Source organism: Chlorocebus sabaeus, chromosome 11 (assembly GCF_047675955.1).
Source record: "Chlorocebus sabaeus isolate Y175 chromosome 11, mChlSab1.0.hap1, whole genome shotgun sequence".
NCBI lineage: Eukaryota > Metazoa > Chordata > Mammalia > Primates > Cercopithecidae > Chlorocebus > Chlorocebus sabaeus.
Genome location: NC_132914.1, coordinates 28,526,489 through 28,540,807, shown reverse-complemented (window position 1 = coordinate 28,540,807; position 14,319 = coordinate 28,526,489). Strand labels below are relative to the sequence as shown.

At 40.9% G+C, this 14,319-nt stretch overlaps 1 protein-coding gene across 2 annotated transcripts; it reads left to right on the top strand.

The window, feature by feature from the left end:
- The first annotated feature begins 371 nt into the window (after positions 1 to 371).
- MANSC4 (MANSC domain containing 4) lies at positions 372 to 13,246 on the top strand. Of its 2 annotated transcripts, XM_073020582.1 has the most exons (4): positions 372 to 1,886; positions 2,990 to 3,530; positions 7,872 to 8,006; positions 11,334 to 13,246. In XM_073020582.1, exons 2-4 carry the CDS (start codon positions 3,302 to 3,304, stop codon positions 11,948 to 11,950), a joined length of 981 nt encoding a protein of 326 aa, XP_072876683.1. In that variant the 5' UTR covers positions 372 to 1,886; positions 2,990 to 3,301; the 3' UTR covers positions 11,951 to 13,246. The 2 variants fall into 2 exon arrangements, with proteins under 2 accessions (XP_072876683.1, XP_007966227.3); XM_007968036.3 differs by having other exon boundaries at positions 372 to 3,530.
- Positions 13,247 to 14,319: the final 1,073 nt, after the last annotated feature.

The window sequence follows — 14,319 nt, the reverse complement described above, 5'->3', positions numbered from 1 at the left end:
GCTGCATTTTTGTAATCCCAGCTGCTTGGGACGCTGAGATGGAAGAATTGCTTGAACCCGGTAGGCGGAGCTTGCAGTGAACCAAGATTGCGTCGCTGCCCTCAAGCCTGGGCCACAGGGTGAGACTCAGTCTCAAAAAGTAGGTAAGTAAGTAAGTAAGTAAGTAAGTAAGTAAGTAAGTAAATAAATAAATAAATAAATAAAGGTGAAATATCGACTGTTTTCCAAATGTCTTGAATTTACTAAAGCTATGCTATTACTTCACTACCATTTAAAAATTATTTCTCTTTGTTTTTTTCAGTTTCTCAATATTCCTAACACAACTTTATTTCTGGATTTTTTTTTTTTTTTTTTTTTTTTTTTTTTTTTTTTGAGACAGAGCCTTGCTGTGTCTCCCAGGCTGGAGTGCAGGGTTGCGATCTTGGCTCACTGCAACCTCCACTGCCCAGATTCAAGTGATTCTCTTGCCTCAGCCTCCTGAGTAGCTGCGATTACAGGCATGCACCACCACACCCGGCTAATTTTTGTATTTTTAGTAGTGATGAGGTTTCACCATATTGGCCACATTTGTCTCCAACTCCTGACCTCTAGTGATCCGCCCATCTCAGCCTCCCAAAGTGCTGGGATTACAGGCGTGAGCCACCACGCCTGTCCTATTTCTGTTTTTTAACAAGCGAAACTGAAGTGTCTTCCTTTCATCAAAGCTTATGGAGTGATTTAAATGAGATAAAAGTAGTACATGGTCTTAAGACGGCTCTAGTTAATTCAAGTTGAGCCTCCTTGTTTAGGTAAAACTTCCATTTATTTCAGTCATCTATCTATATCAGTGTTTCCCAAACATCTTAGGAAATCACCTGGGACTCCTGTAAAAATAAGAAGGCCACTCTCCACTCAACAGCTACTGAATCAGGCTGTTGGGAGAGATAAGTGACTTTTAAAGTACATATCACATTTGTGAACCCCTCTGCAGAGCAAGAGCACCGTATTGGAAAGAAATATAATGTATTCCACATTGCAACAGTGTAGTGGTTCTAGGTATTTGATAACAAGGCCTTATAACAACTTTTGATTCAGTTGCATTGCTTCCTGGTTTCTGCAATTTCAGTGCACAGGGACAAGTTTTGAGATTGTTATGGATGCCTCCCTCAACCTCTGCCTTCCAGTTTCTACCATTTCTTTTTAAAATACTTGGCCCCAAGAAACTATCCATTTCCAGACTTTATGCAATCTCCAAAAAAAAAGTTTAAAAAAGTTTAAAGCATGCTTTTACATTGAGACTTGTAGGTCCTTTGTTTGTTTGCTTTTTTGTTTCTTAATAGCACCAGCCCCTGCAGGGCTTTATTTATTTATTTATTTATTTATTTATTTATTTATTTATTCATTCAGTAGAGACCTTGTCTCCCTATGTTGCCCAGGCTGGTCTCGAACTCCTAGGCCCAAGCAATCCTCCTGCCTCAGCCTCCCTACACAGTGCTGGGATTATAGGCATTAGTCACCCTACCTGGCCAAGACTTGTAGATCCTTTAAAATGAAACTTTGATCTTTATTTAAATATAATCTGACAGCAAAAGGGTTAAACAACTGTGGCTCATTCCATTATCCCTGAAAGGAACACAAGAACTTCAAGGAATTATGTAACACACAAAAGAACCTATATTTAATATGACTCAAAGACTTGAAGATCATAAGATTAGAGAGTTAATCATAAGATTAGAGAGTTTTCCTGTTTATGTCTCGAGGGCATTTTCTAAGAGAAATCACCATGGAATCTCATAAAATATTGAGAGTAATTTTTTGTTACTCATCCTTTCTCTTCCTTCCTTTGCCATTATAAAACCTCTCTTCCCTATCCCTTCGATCAGATGGAATCGTCTGAGTCTTTGCAGGTAAGCAACTGAAATTTGCTTTCTATACGAAGTTCATTAGAATGAAATATTTATCATTTTGTGTATTCTGTGTGGCTTAGGCAAGGTTAGGAGTTAGTGCATAATATAATTTTTGCTCAGAAGAAAATGAAGTGTTTCATATTTAAAGCTATTCAGTCTTAACTACTTTCCTTTTCATTATCAATTATTATATGTTTCTAAACATAAAAAGATATGTAACAACTAGACTGACTATTATTAGGAAACAGGTGAAGAGATGAATGTTCAAAGAATGCTAACGATTTTTGTGTCAAGGAGGTGAATGAGTCATTGTATAAAAAGGTATAAAAGAAATACAGATCACAGATTAGAAAGCTTCTCTTTTTTAAAAGAAACAGTAGAGTGCTTTGTGCCAAAAGCTGATTATCACTAATACTTCATATAAAATTGGATAGAAAAAAGCAACAGTTTTATGCTTTGAACTAATTTGTCACCTTGGATGTCACAGGATATGAATCCCATAACTTTAACAAAAGCAAGAGTTCATTTTCACTGCCTTTTCAAATGTTTGGGCATTGCAATTGAAATGATTTTATTACTATTTAGAAATTTTTAAAACATTTCACCATTTTCCTAGTGTTTTCTGTTTGTTTGGTTTGGTTTTTCTGAGACAGGGTCTCGCTCTGTCACCCAGGCTGGAGTACAGTAGTGTCATCTCGGCTCACTGCAACCTCTACCTCCCAGGCTCAAGCAATCTCCCACCTCAGCCTCCCAAAGTGTTGAGATTACAGGTGTGAGCCACTGTGCTTGGCCAAGGTTTTTTTTAAGTAAGAATGAAAACCCAAACCAGTGCAAAAAAATTTTTTTAGTGAACCTGAATGTCAGAACTTAAATTCAAAGAAATATAGATGATTTTTTAAAAAACAACCTGCAGTTACAAGTTCTTTAAAAATCAAACAGAAGTGCCCTCACAAAATCATGTCTTGTTTATGATGAAACGGATACTTCCTTTATCTGACGTCAAGTGACTAACTTATTGTTTCCCTCAGAAAGCCTCTTGACTAAGGTTTCCACTTTTCTTTATATTTACTTAGCAAAAGGTGTCTGTGACTATTCACTTTCAGAGAAAGAAGAAAAGCAGAAAAGAGAATGCACGTCTTAAGATGCTAAAGGGACAGGGGATTGAAATAGCCTGGAAAGTGTTCAGAAAGAATGCCAGCAAATCAAATGTTCACCTGGGGCTCGGGAAGAAAGAAAAGAAAAATCAGTATGCAGTCAAAGAGTGGTCTTATTTTTCTAGAAAGTGACTCTCCAGAAAAGCTCCAAGGAAGCTCTCCCTTAACACCTCTGACATTCCAGAGACTGTCCTAAACTCCGGTATTCAGCTTCTGTCTGGAAATCAGACTTATCTTCGAGTCTTCCTTCATACAGGAAAAATGCACGTGGCAGTGGTAGCAGTTAACGTGATATTGCTCCTAAGCATGGGGTGGACGTCAGACTCTCTCTGCTCACCCACAGTTTTTTACAGAGATTGCTGGATCCGTCGCTTCCCAGGTCTTCTAATCAATCTGGAGGAGTCTCAGAAGCTGGGAGCCCAGTTCTTGAAGTATTATTCTGAAAGCACTGGCCAGAAGTGCAGTAGGAGCTGCTGTCTTCGGAAGGATGGTAAGTATCCATGATATGCTAGGGCAAAAATAAGACGAAACTTCCAAAGATGAAGCCCTAAGTGAGGAGTTGTAGGCAGAGGCCAGTAAACAGTTGTAAAGGACTAGAGAAGATGCCCTGGGGTGTGGGAGAGAGAGGGAGAGGAAAGAGAGCCATTGAAACTGATTTCACAGTCTGGGCCAGAGCAGGCTCTATTTACATATCTAATAATGACCCAGAATTCAATAGAACCTACAGGAAACAGAATCCTCTTTTCTTCACCAAAATGCTAAAGGAAAATATTTCCCCCAAGGTTAATTTACAATATTTTTACAGCTCAAAATATATATGATTTTAAAAATATTTATTTCTCACTTTATTTTAAATTTTTAAAGGCAGAATCTCACTATGTTGCCTAGGCTGGTCTCGAACTCCTGGACTTAAGCGGTCCTTCTGTCTCAGCCTCCCAAAGTGCTGGGATTACAGATGTGAACCACTGCACCCAGTCAAATATTTATTATAATTTCCCTTTCAAAGTACATTTTGGTGATATTAGTATCATATATCAAATTTTTTTTATGTGCTGAGCCAGGTGCGGTGGCTCATGCCTGTAATCTCAGAATTTTGGGAGGCCAAGGTGGGTGAATCACCTGAGGTCAGGAGTTGGAGACCAACCTGGCCAACACAGTGAAACCCCCTCTCTACTAAAAATACAAAAATTAGCCAGCGATGGTGGCAGGTGCCTGTAATCCCAGCTACTCAGGAGATTGAGTCAGGAGAATTGCTTGAACCTGGGAGGCAGAGGTTGCAGTGAGCCAAGATTGCACCAGTGCACTCCAGCCTGGGCAACACAGTGAGACTCCCGTCTCAAAATAAAAAAATAAATAATAAAAAGATTGCTTTCCTTGTAAAGGTTAAAGCAGAGGGCTTATGCTGGTGTGACTCTGTCACACACATACACACACACACACACACAAGCTAAACTAAAATGTGCTGACTTGGGTTTACCAAATGTGGAATGTATTAAAAAAGAATTTAGAGTGTGATTCATGTTTTGAAAGAAATAGGGAGATATATGTCAAATACCCACCCCAAAATCATATTTCCAAATATTCCTCATCAATGTTTTGTCTGTCATATGGAATCTGCATGTAGACTTCATCCATATAATATGATCAAGACCGGCAATTAGGAATGTTTGTTTTATTATTGCAGGATTTCCAGTTATAATTGCCTAAAGACTTCTTTCATTTCTTTTTCATTTTCCCAAGATTTTAAAGCTACTTGAAAAGAAACAGCAAAAGCAGCACAGCACTTTAAAATAATTCCCTTGGTTGTTCCACACTTTCTTTCCATGGTTTCGTATCAACTTGTTAACTGCCAATGCCTCTTGCCCAATTATGTAAGATTTTTGTGTATAGAAGGTTATGTATGTAAGATTTTTGAGATGAAAACTGGAGCTACAATAATTAATTTAATACGAGGAAATCTTTTTGAAAAGATAGCCAATCCAGATTTCCACCTTCCAGATGCTTCTAACTCCCGTAAGTCCTCACTGAGAGGAGACGGCGGAGGGGCAGTACATTTTTTTGCATTTTCCCTTAGCATGAATTTACCTGACTCCACAGCAGAGAAGCTCTGGCCTTTGGACTGTCGGGGATACTGTAAGCATATAGGGTAATCCCATGATTTTAGAGCCCCTGTAACTTCCCAGTTGTGACTTTCTTCCTTCAGAACAGGAAAAAACAGGAAGGCACATTCCAGTTATTAGCTGGAAGCCATAACTTTAAAATGCCACAATCCTGCTCAGAGCTGGGATGCTGAAATGTCTACAAGGAATATAAAACACGTTTCAAAATTGTCCTCTACAGAATCAACTACTTTCTCATCAGAAATTTAAAAGTCTTAAGTTTGAATAGTTTTTCTTTCCCTTAAACTTTACAGCACAGTTCTCAGGGAATGTATTTGTAATGTGTAATGTATCAGCAATGTATTATTAACTAATTTTTGTCTTATTCTTTCTCCTGGAAAAATAGAGTGCAGCAACATGAGGATGTCCTAGAAGTAACGATGGAGATGTAACTCCTCACAGTTCACCTTACACAAAAGCAGTACAGGTTCTGCAAGCAGCAGATCCACAGCTTTAGGCATGCTTTGAGGTCTGGTGATCAGACACTAGCCCTCTGTGATCTTATTTTATTAAAGAAGTTGATACCTTGGCGGGTAGCTCATGCCTGTAATCCCAGCACTTTGGGAGGGCGAGGCAGGCAGATCACTTGAGGTTAGGAGTTTGAGAGCAGCCTGGACAACATGATGAAATCCGTCTCTACCAAAAATACAAAAATTAACCAGGCGTGGTAGTGCACCCCTGTAATCCCAGCTACTCAGGAGGCTGAGGCAGGAGAATCACTTGAACCCAGGAGGCAGAAGTTGCATTGAGCCGAGATTGCACCACTTCGCTCCGGTCTGGGTGACTGGAGGAAAAAAAAAAAAAAAAAAAAGTTGATACCTTTTGGCCAATGGATATTTCATATCACATGGTCTCTACTGCACTGTAGCAGAAGTAAAATCTATGTTGCACTTTTGTGAGGGTAGACTGAAGATTTGCATTACACAAATCTGTTTTAGATTTTCCAGAAGTAAGGAAATTTTTTTCTTTTTAAGTCTTCTCTTCCTCTGTCAGAGAACATTTTCTTTTTCTTTTTTTTCTTCTTCTTTTTTTTTTTTTTTTTTTTTTTTTTTTTTTGAGACAGAGTCTTATTCTTTTGCCCAGGCCAGAGTGCAGTGGCGCGATCTCAGCTCACTGCAACCTCCGCCTCCTGGGTTCAAGTGATTCTCGTGCCTCAGCCTCCTGAGTAGCTGGGGTTACAGGTGTGTGCCACCACGACCAGCCAATATTTGTCATTGTTTTTTTTAGTAGAGACGATGTTTTGTCATGTTGGCCAGGCTGGTCTCGAACTCCTGACCTCAAGTGATCCACCACCTTGGCCTCCCAAAGCGCTGAGATTACAGGTGTGAGCCACTGTGCCTGGCCAGAGAGCATGTTTTAAAAGCAAATTTACTTAGAGAAGGAAAGACAGCATGAGCCAGTAGTGTGTCCCCACCTGCTAGAATTCTACCTGCTAGCATCCCTGCCTGTCCAGTCCCTGCCTCTTTAAATGACACTGATTAGGCTTTTCCTTGGATGTGGTTTTGTATCTGGGGAAAGTGCACACCTGCAGTCAGGGCAAGGTGATGCTTACACAGCCTGTGGCCTTTCCACCATCTGGGCCGTTCAGGTATTACTCTTTTGCCCTTCCCACTACTCCCTCTTCTTCTTTACAGCATTTGTCCTTGTATTTTCCTATTTCTTTCTCTGGTGACCCCCAGCCCCTTAGCATTCTGAGAGGACACTGTGCCTAGAAACCTGATGTGTAAATGCCCAGGGTTTTTTGTTTTGTTTTGTTTTGTTTTTGAGACAGAGTTTCGCTCTTGTTGCCCAGGCTGGAATGCAATGGCGCGATCTCGGCTCTCTGAAACCTCCACCTCCCGGGTTCAAGCAATTCTCCTGCCTCAGCCTCCCGAGTAACTGGGATTACAGGAATGCACCACCATGCCTGGCTAATTTTGTGTTTTGAGTAGAGACGGGGTTTCTCCATGTTGGTCAGGGCTGGTCTCGAACTCCTGACCTCAGGTGATCTGCCCCACTCGGCCTCCCAAAGTGGTGGGGTTACAGGGATGAGCCACCATGCCGGGCCCCCAGAGGTTTTTGTAGCTAATCTAACTTTTCATGAACACAAAATTCTGGGACCAGGAAATAATGAATGATTCCAAATATCCTGTGTGGGATGGAAAGTATGAAAGATTACTTTGAGAAAATCTGTATTTTCTTTAAAAAGGCATTTTCTGGCTGGGTGGGATGGCTCCTCCCTGTAATTCCAGCTTTGCGGGAGGCAGATGGCTTGAGCTCCGGAGTTTGAGACAAGTCCGGGCAACATGGTGAAACTCTGCCTCTACAAAAAATACAAAAATTAGCCCAGCATGGTGATGTGGGCCTCTAGTCTCAGCTATTTGGGAGACTGAGGTGGATGGATTGCTTGGACCCGGAAGGTCTAGGCTGCACTGAGCTGTAATCGCACCACTGCACTCCAGCCTGAGTGACAGAGTGAGACCCTGTCTCAAAAAAAAATTTTTTTTTAAGTATTTTCCATATTCACAGAAGCAGTTACAATAGTTTATAAATGTTCTGCAAAATGTCTGCATATTGCCCTGAAAAATACTGTTAATCCAGTATTCCTGAAACAAATATAAGTTACTCAGAGTTCATGAAACTGGTGGAAATTGAGACCATCCACAGATGTACTTTGCTTGTTTCCCTTTCAGTTTCCTGTAACCTGGCTGTCTTCTACCACGATCCTATTCATGACAATATCAACTGCCTCCATGTTCACTGCCCAACACTGGAGAGCTGCATATTAGAGCCTGGAACCAGTGCCATTTTGTACAACATAACAGATGGTAATGATTACATATTTCAAGACTTTTAAAGAATGCTGGCAATACTCTAATAGAGGCATATAGCTGAGAAACTGGCTGGCAACAGTCATATGTGAGGCCCTAGAATCATTAATTTCTAGTGAACTTTGGAAAAATTTTGCATATCTAGGACAGAAAACTGAAAGAAAATTCTCTTCAGTTTAATGTGTTCAGCAATTAGTTCACTCCAGATTATAAATCATACATGATTGAACAAGAGCTTACCCACTGTATTTCATGAATCTCAAGAACTCTTAGCAAAGCTAAAGGAAGTGTTTCTCGGCCGGGCACGGTGGCTCATGCCTGTTATCCCAGCACTTTGGGAGGCCAAGGCGGGCAGATCACGAGGTCAAGAGATCGAGACCATCCCAGCCAACATGGTGAAACCCTGTCTCTACCAAAAATACAAAAATTAGCTGTGCATGGTGGCATGTGCCTGTAGTCACAGCTACTCAGGAGACTGAGGCAGGAGAATCACTTGAACCTGGGAGATGGAGGTTGCGGGGAGCTGAGATCGTACCATTGCACTCCAGCCCGGTGACAGACCAAGACTCCGTCTCAAAAAAAAAAAAAAAAAAAAAAAAAAAAAAAAAAGAAGCGTTTCTCCTGCAGTGGCTGAGGGTGCCACTAGGAGATAAAGAACATGCTAAATGGCAGTTCTGAGGGCCAATGGACACTGCATACAGGATTCTGAAAAGAGGGATGTCACGTTCAGGGAAACTTACCACCGTGTGCTAACATACATTAGCATATCATTGGTCCCAAGATAACCGGTGTATTTTATTTTAGAAATATAAGTGTTTTGTGCCCATTTATGTAATCTCAGGGTGTAAATTCGTGACCATAAAAGAAGAGATTTTTGCCATCAAAATGCAAAGGAGATACATTTCTTATCAATTTGTATGTATTGAACACCTGATGCTCCAGGCTAGAATCAACACTGTGGAAGATCGCAGCCATATCTCTGCGCTCAATCTCCTTTATAATCTAGTAGATGTGACAGATCTTACAATTAGTGTTAAGACACAACTAAATACAGAAATGTGTGAAGCCGTCTCAGTGCAAAGTTTCAAAGAAGGAGAGGCCAATGAAAGTCAGTGTATTCAGAGGAGGCTCATGGAAGAAGGCAGGCAGAAGAAGATGAGTTCTATATTATGCCACAAGACAGTAAGCAAACAGGTCTGGACACAATAAGGAGACATGTAGTTGCAATGAAAATATGGCTAAGATAAGGTAGGGACAGGTATCATAAGGGCCATGGACAGAGTAGAGTTTTGGTTTGACTTTGTCTGAAACAGACAACAAGGGCATTTAATGAAAAAACATGGGAAGTGATATCTATTTGTCCTAGTCCACACTTACATGCAGTACAGATTAGAAAATCTAGTCAGGGAAGCATTAAAGTCTGCACAAAGTGACTGTAGTTGAAATGAAGAGAAGGGATAATTACCAGAGCATTGGGAAGGTTGAATAAGGACTTAGTCACCTTTTTAATGAAAGGAAATGAAGTGAGTGGAGTCAAAATCACTTTGCAGGCCCAAGTGCAGTGACTCACGCCGGTAATTCCAGCACTTTGGGAGGCTGAGGCAGGAGGATCGCTTGAGCCCAGGAATTCGAGACCAACCTGAACAACACAGAGAGACCCCCGTCTCTACAAAAAAAAAATTAGCCAGGCAAGGTGGTGTGTGCCTGTGGTTGGTCCCAGGTACTCATGAGGCTGAGGTGGAAGGATCACTTGAGCCCAAGAGCTCAAGGTTACAGTTAGTTATGATTGCACGATCACACTCCAGCCTGACTGACAGCTGTCTCTTAAAAAAAAAAATCAGCTTACAGTGCAGATTTCAGTGTGGGTGATGGAAGGATGATGATGCCAATGAAAGAGACAAGGAGGCAGAGGTAATAATTTTGGCTTTGGGCATATTAAGAGATGATGTAAGAGGTCCAGATGGAAACCTTCAATAGAAGACTGGATAAATGAGATCAGAACTTAAGAAAGAGGGGAAAACATAGTGATATGGGTTTCAATGCCATTGATGTAGTGGTGCCAATTGAGCATGATCTCTTTGTGTGTGTTGGAGGGGAGGGGGCGGTGAAGAGAAAATACATCTGAAAACCAAGGACTGAAGACTATGGAAACCACACAAGCAATGAGATTGTACAAGAGAACCAGCAAAAGAAAGTGAAAATGAGAGGCTGTGGGGGAAAATGCCAAGGGGGTCCAAGGTCCAGGGAGTCATGGGAGAAGAATTCAAGAAGGTGGCTGGTAGCATCAAGGACAATAGAGAAGCCAAAGCAAGGTGACGTGAGTGATCAGGAAGTAAGGGAACAATTGACTACCTCAGAAGCAATGGATGCTGGCATGTTTGCGCGCGGAAAGAGGAAGGGAGGGGGAGAGAGAGAGAGACAGAGAGAAGTCACCAGCAGGGACCACTGGAAAGATGTGGACAGTTTTTTCTCTTCTCCTATAAAGACAAAGCAGTATTTGTTCATGTCCGAAGTTACAGGGAAAGGAGTTAGTATATAAGGGAGAAAATACTAAAGACAAAGCAAGACCCTCACAGGTCAAAAAGGGATGAGACTTAAGGCTTTGCTCATGATTTTGCTTACAGTCACCCTTCTCAGGCCCTATTTTGCTTAACTTGATTTAAAGACACTATATTGCTGGGTGCGGTGGCTCCTGCCTATAATCCCAGTACTTTGGGAGGCCGAGGCGGGCGGATCGCTTTAGCTAACAAGTTCAAGACCAGTCTGGGCAACATGGCGAAACTCCATCTCTACAAAAAAAAACAAAAAACAAAAAAAACAAAAATTAGCTGGGCATGGTGGCGCACGCCTGTAATCCTAGTTACTCAGGAGACTGAGGTGAGAGGATTGCTTGAGCCCGGGAGGCAGAGGTTACAGTGAGCTGAGACCGCACCACTGCACTCCAGCCTGGGTGATAGGGCAAGACCCTGTCTCAAAAAATAAATAAATAAATAATAAACGCTATATTGTATCTCAACTGGTTACTGTTTCTACAGCTCTCAAAGTAACACTCACTATTGTACAAAAACCCTGACAGACACAAAGCCTTCTCCTTGGGTGTAGTCAAATTTGTTCATTTAAAAAAAAGTGTTTTAGAAAGTAAAGATAAATTCAAATGTAGCCAGTATGTTTGGAAACCTTTGAGAAGAATGTGGTAGTAGAACGTGAATTTAGCTTTGTTCAGTAACTCATAGTAGCAAAAGCCAATCCCTTTTCCAAACTGTGCTTTAAGGTTTTTGTTTTGAAAGTAAAAATAAAATGAATGATGCCTTATTTATTTTTCAGGTATAGATCCAGATTTGCTGGTTTTTGGACAATCTTCCACATATCTCAATACTCGTTCTTCATCCAAGAGATGGGACAGACTAAGGATTCTAAAAGCTATGAATTTAGATAAACAAACCACCATGATAAATGGTATGCTGCCATCCACAGAGGCTCCATCCTCAACCACGCATCAAGATTTGGTTGTAAACACAAACAGTACCAGTTATTCCAAGGAATTAACCACAGATTTTTGGGCAAGATTTACTTCCCTGAATGACTCCATTACCACAAAGATAAATATGGTGTCACCAAATACTGATTTCATCAGCAATCCAGATAATAAGACTATTTCTCCTTTCTTTGTACCCATAGACACAAAACTTTCTCATATGCCTATTCCACCCCTACTCAACAGTAGTAAACAATTACTGAATAAAACCAAAGGATACAACAACAGAAACCACACATCTGTGAATGAAGATGAGGTATCTGTGACTTCAAAGGCTTGGCTGGTTTCTGTGGCCCTTTGCACCTCTGTCATCTTCCTTGGCTATTGTATAGTCATCCTGGCATCTGGATGCTGTGGAAAGCAGCAGGGCCACTATAAACTGAGACAGAGAAAATCAGGATCCTAGCAAATTAAAAATCGTAACCATGTGAAGGAGAACTCTTCATAGTAAAAGCTGTAGCAAGATTATATGCTTTAAAGGATATCATTTTTAGTTTTGTGTAAGAAAGGGCAGTTTAGTGAAAAAAAAAATTGGGCTGGGCGTGGTGGTTCATACCTGTAATCCCAACACTTTGGGAGGCCAAGGCAGAAGAATTACTTGAGCCCAGGAGTTGGAGACCAGCCTGGGCAACATAGTGAGACCCTGTCTCTATAAAATAAAAAATTTTAAAAAATAGCACATGGGGCAACATGATGCACCTGTGGTCCCAGCTACTCAGGAGGCTGAGGTGACAGGACTGCTGCCGCAGTGAGCAGTGATTGCACCACTGCACTCCAGCCTGGGCAACAGAGCCAGACCCTGTCTCAAAAGAAAAAATAGGATGCCCACTCCTACCAATCTGTGAAAAAAAAAAAAAAAAAAAAAAAAAAAAGGCTAACGCTTGATAAACATAACTGCTTTTTTTGTTGTTATTTCTATTTTTTGAGTACTGTTCCCTCTGCCAGAGTTGCAAAATTCTGATCCTTACAGTTGTTACTGAATGAGACACACTGTTTGAGTGCTTTAGGGGCATGAACTCACTGAATCCTTCCAACCCTGAGAGGTGGGTATCCTGCTGTTAACCATGATACTATTATCACATTTTACAGATGAGGCAACTGAGGTGAAGAGAGGTTAAGCATCTTCTCTAAAGACACACAAGCATTAAGTAGTGAAGTCAGGACTTAATTAAACACAGGCAGTCTGGTTCAAGTCCATGTTGAAAATCACTGTTAGACTAAGTGTATGTTTTCCCAAAAACCACAAAAAAAAACAATACCAGGAAGAAAACACCACAATATCATCATATTTGCCTCCCAGTCAAGGTCAAATTATTGTCACGTATAGTAATACGACCATGTAGTAATTTGAGCAAAATAACACAGTTACTAACAGTTACTAATGCATAAGCAAATGCCTCCTGACCTTAATCTAGCTTTCTACTTTCAATTGATTAATCCTTCTCAATTCCAACCCATCTTCATCTTCCTTTCAGTAATTGTGCTACGGCGCTCTTTGAGCTTTCTGTGTTGATTTCTGTTGAATAAAGCTTGGGAGTTTTATTTTAGTTACAGCCCTCACTTGTATACATTCTGTTTTCCTAGGTGTAAAGATTAGCTCTGGGTGTTTCAGTTCTGTTCAAATCTTACACCAGATCTACCCCCTAAATCTTAGAAGACTTTTAAGTGTGGAATACTGTAGTTCAAGTCTCTAATAAACTTAAGCTTTTTAGGCCCCTCTTCTCATTCCCGAAACCTGTTTTTAATGTGAGAACAGATATTAAAAGATAGCTAATAAGCATAAATAATAAATGAGGGGCTGGGCACAGTGGCTCACGCCTGTAATCTCAGCACTTTGGGAGGTCGAGGTGGGAGGATCACCTGAGGTCAGGAGTTCGAGACCAGCCTGGCCAACATGGCAAAAACCTGTCTCTACTAAAAATACAAAAATTAGCCGAGCATGGGTGGCACGTGCCTATAATCCCAGCTACTTGGGAGGATGAGGTAGGAGAATCACTTGAACCTGGGAGGTAGAGGTTGCAATGAGCTGAGATTGCGCCACTGCACTGCAGCCTGGGCAACAGTGAGACTCTGTTGGGGAAAAAAAAAAAAAAAAAAAGAATAAATAAGGGGAAATCCTATTTATAACACTTATAAAATAGTACTGTTCCCTCGTATGTTAAAACAAATTGCCCATGGGTACACTAAATGTCCAGATTTCACCACTACACAATACATTCATGTAACACAACTGCACTTATACCCCTAAAGCCATAAAAATAAAACATTTGATTTCAAAAGAAAAAGAAAACCCAAATTTTTCTAAGTCCAGTGGCTTTTCTTTCCCTGGTATTAATACTGGGTAGAAAAAGAGAATGACTGTTTCTTTTAATAGAAAAGAAAAATATAAAATCTCTTGCAGTTGAATACTAACCACAATTAAAAGTCTGATTTTAAAATTTAATCAAAAGGCCAGGCATGATGGCTCATACCTATAATCCAAGCACTATGGGAGGTTGAGGCAGGAGGATCGCTCGAACCTAGGAGCTTGAGACTAGCCTGAGCAACATGGCAAGAACCCGTCTCTACAAAAAATAAAAAAATTGGCTGGGTGCAGTGGCTCACGCCTGTAATCCCAGCACTTTGGGAGGCCGAGGCGGGTGGACCACCTGAGGTCAGGAGATTGAGACCATCTTGGCTAACACAGTGAAATCCCCTCTCTACTGAAAATACAAAAAACTAGCCGGGCGTGGTGGCACAGGTCTGTAGTCCCAGTTACTCGGGAGGCCGAGACAG

Excerpts from the sequence above, each read along its gene's own strand:
- MANSC4 (XM_073020582.1), top strand. The coding sequence starts at position 3,302 with ATGCACGTGGCAGTGGTAGCAGTTAACGTGATATTGCTCCTAAGCATG. Across the intron at positions 3,531-7,871 it reads CTGCTGTCTTCGGAAGGATG|TTTCCTGTAACCTGGCTGTC; the intron begins GTAAGTATCCAT and ends TTTCCCTTTCAG. Across the intron at positions 8,007-11,333 it reads TTTGTACAACATAACAGATG|GTATAGATCCAGATTTGCTG; the intron begins GTAATGATTACA and ends TTTATTTTTCAG.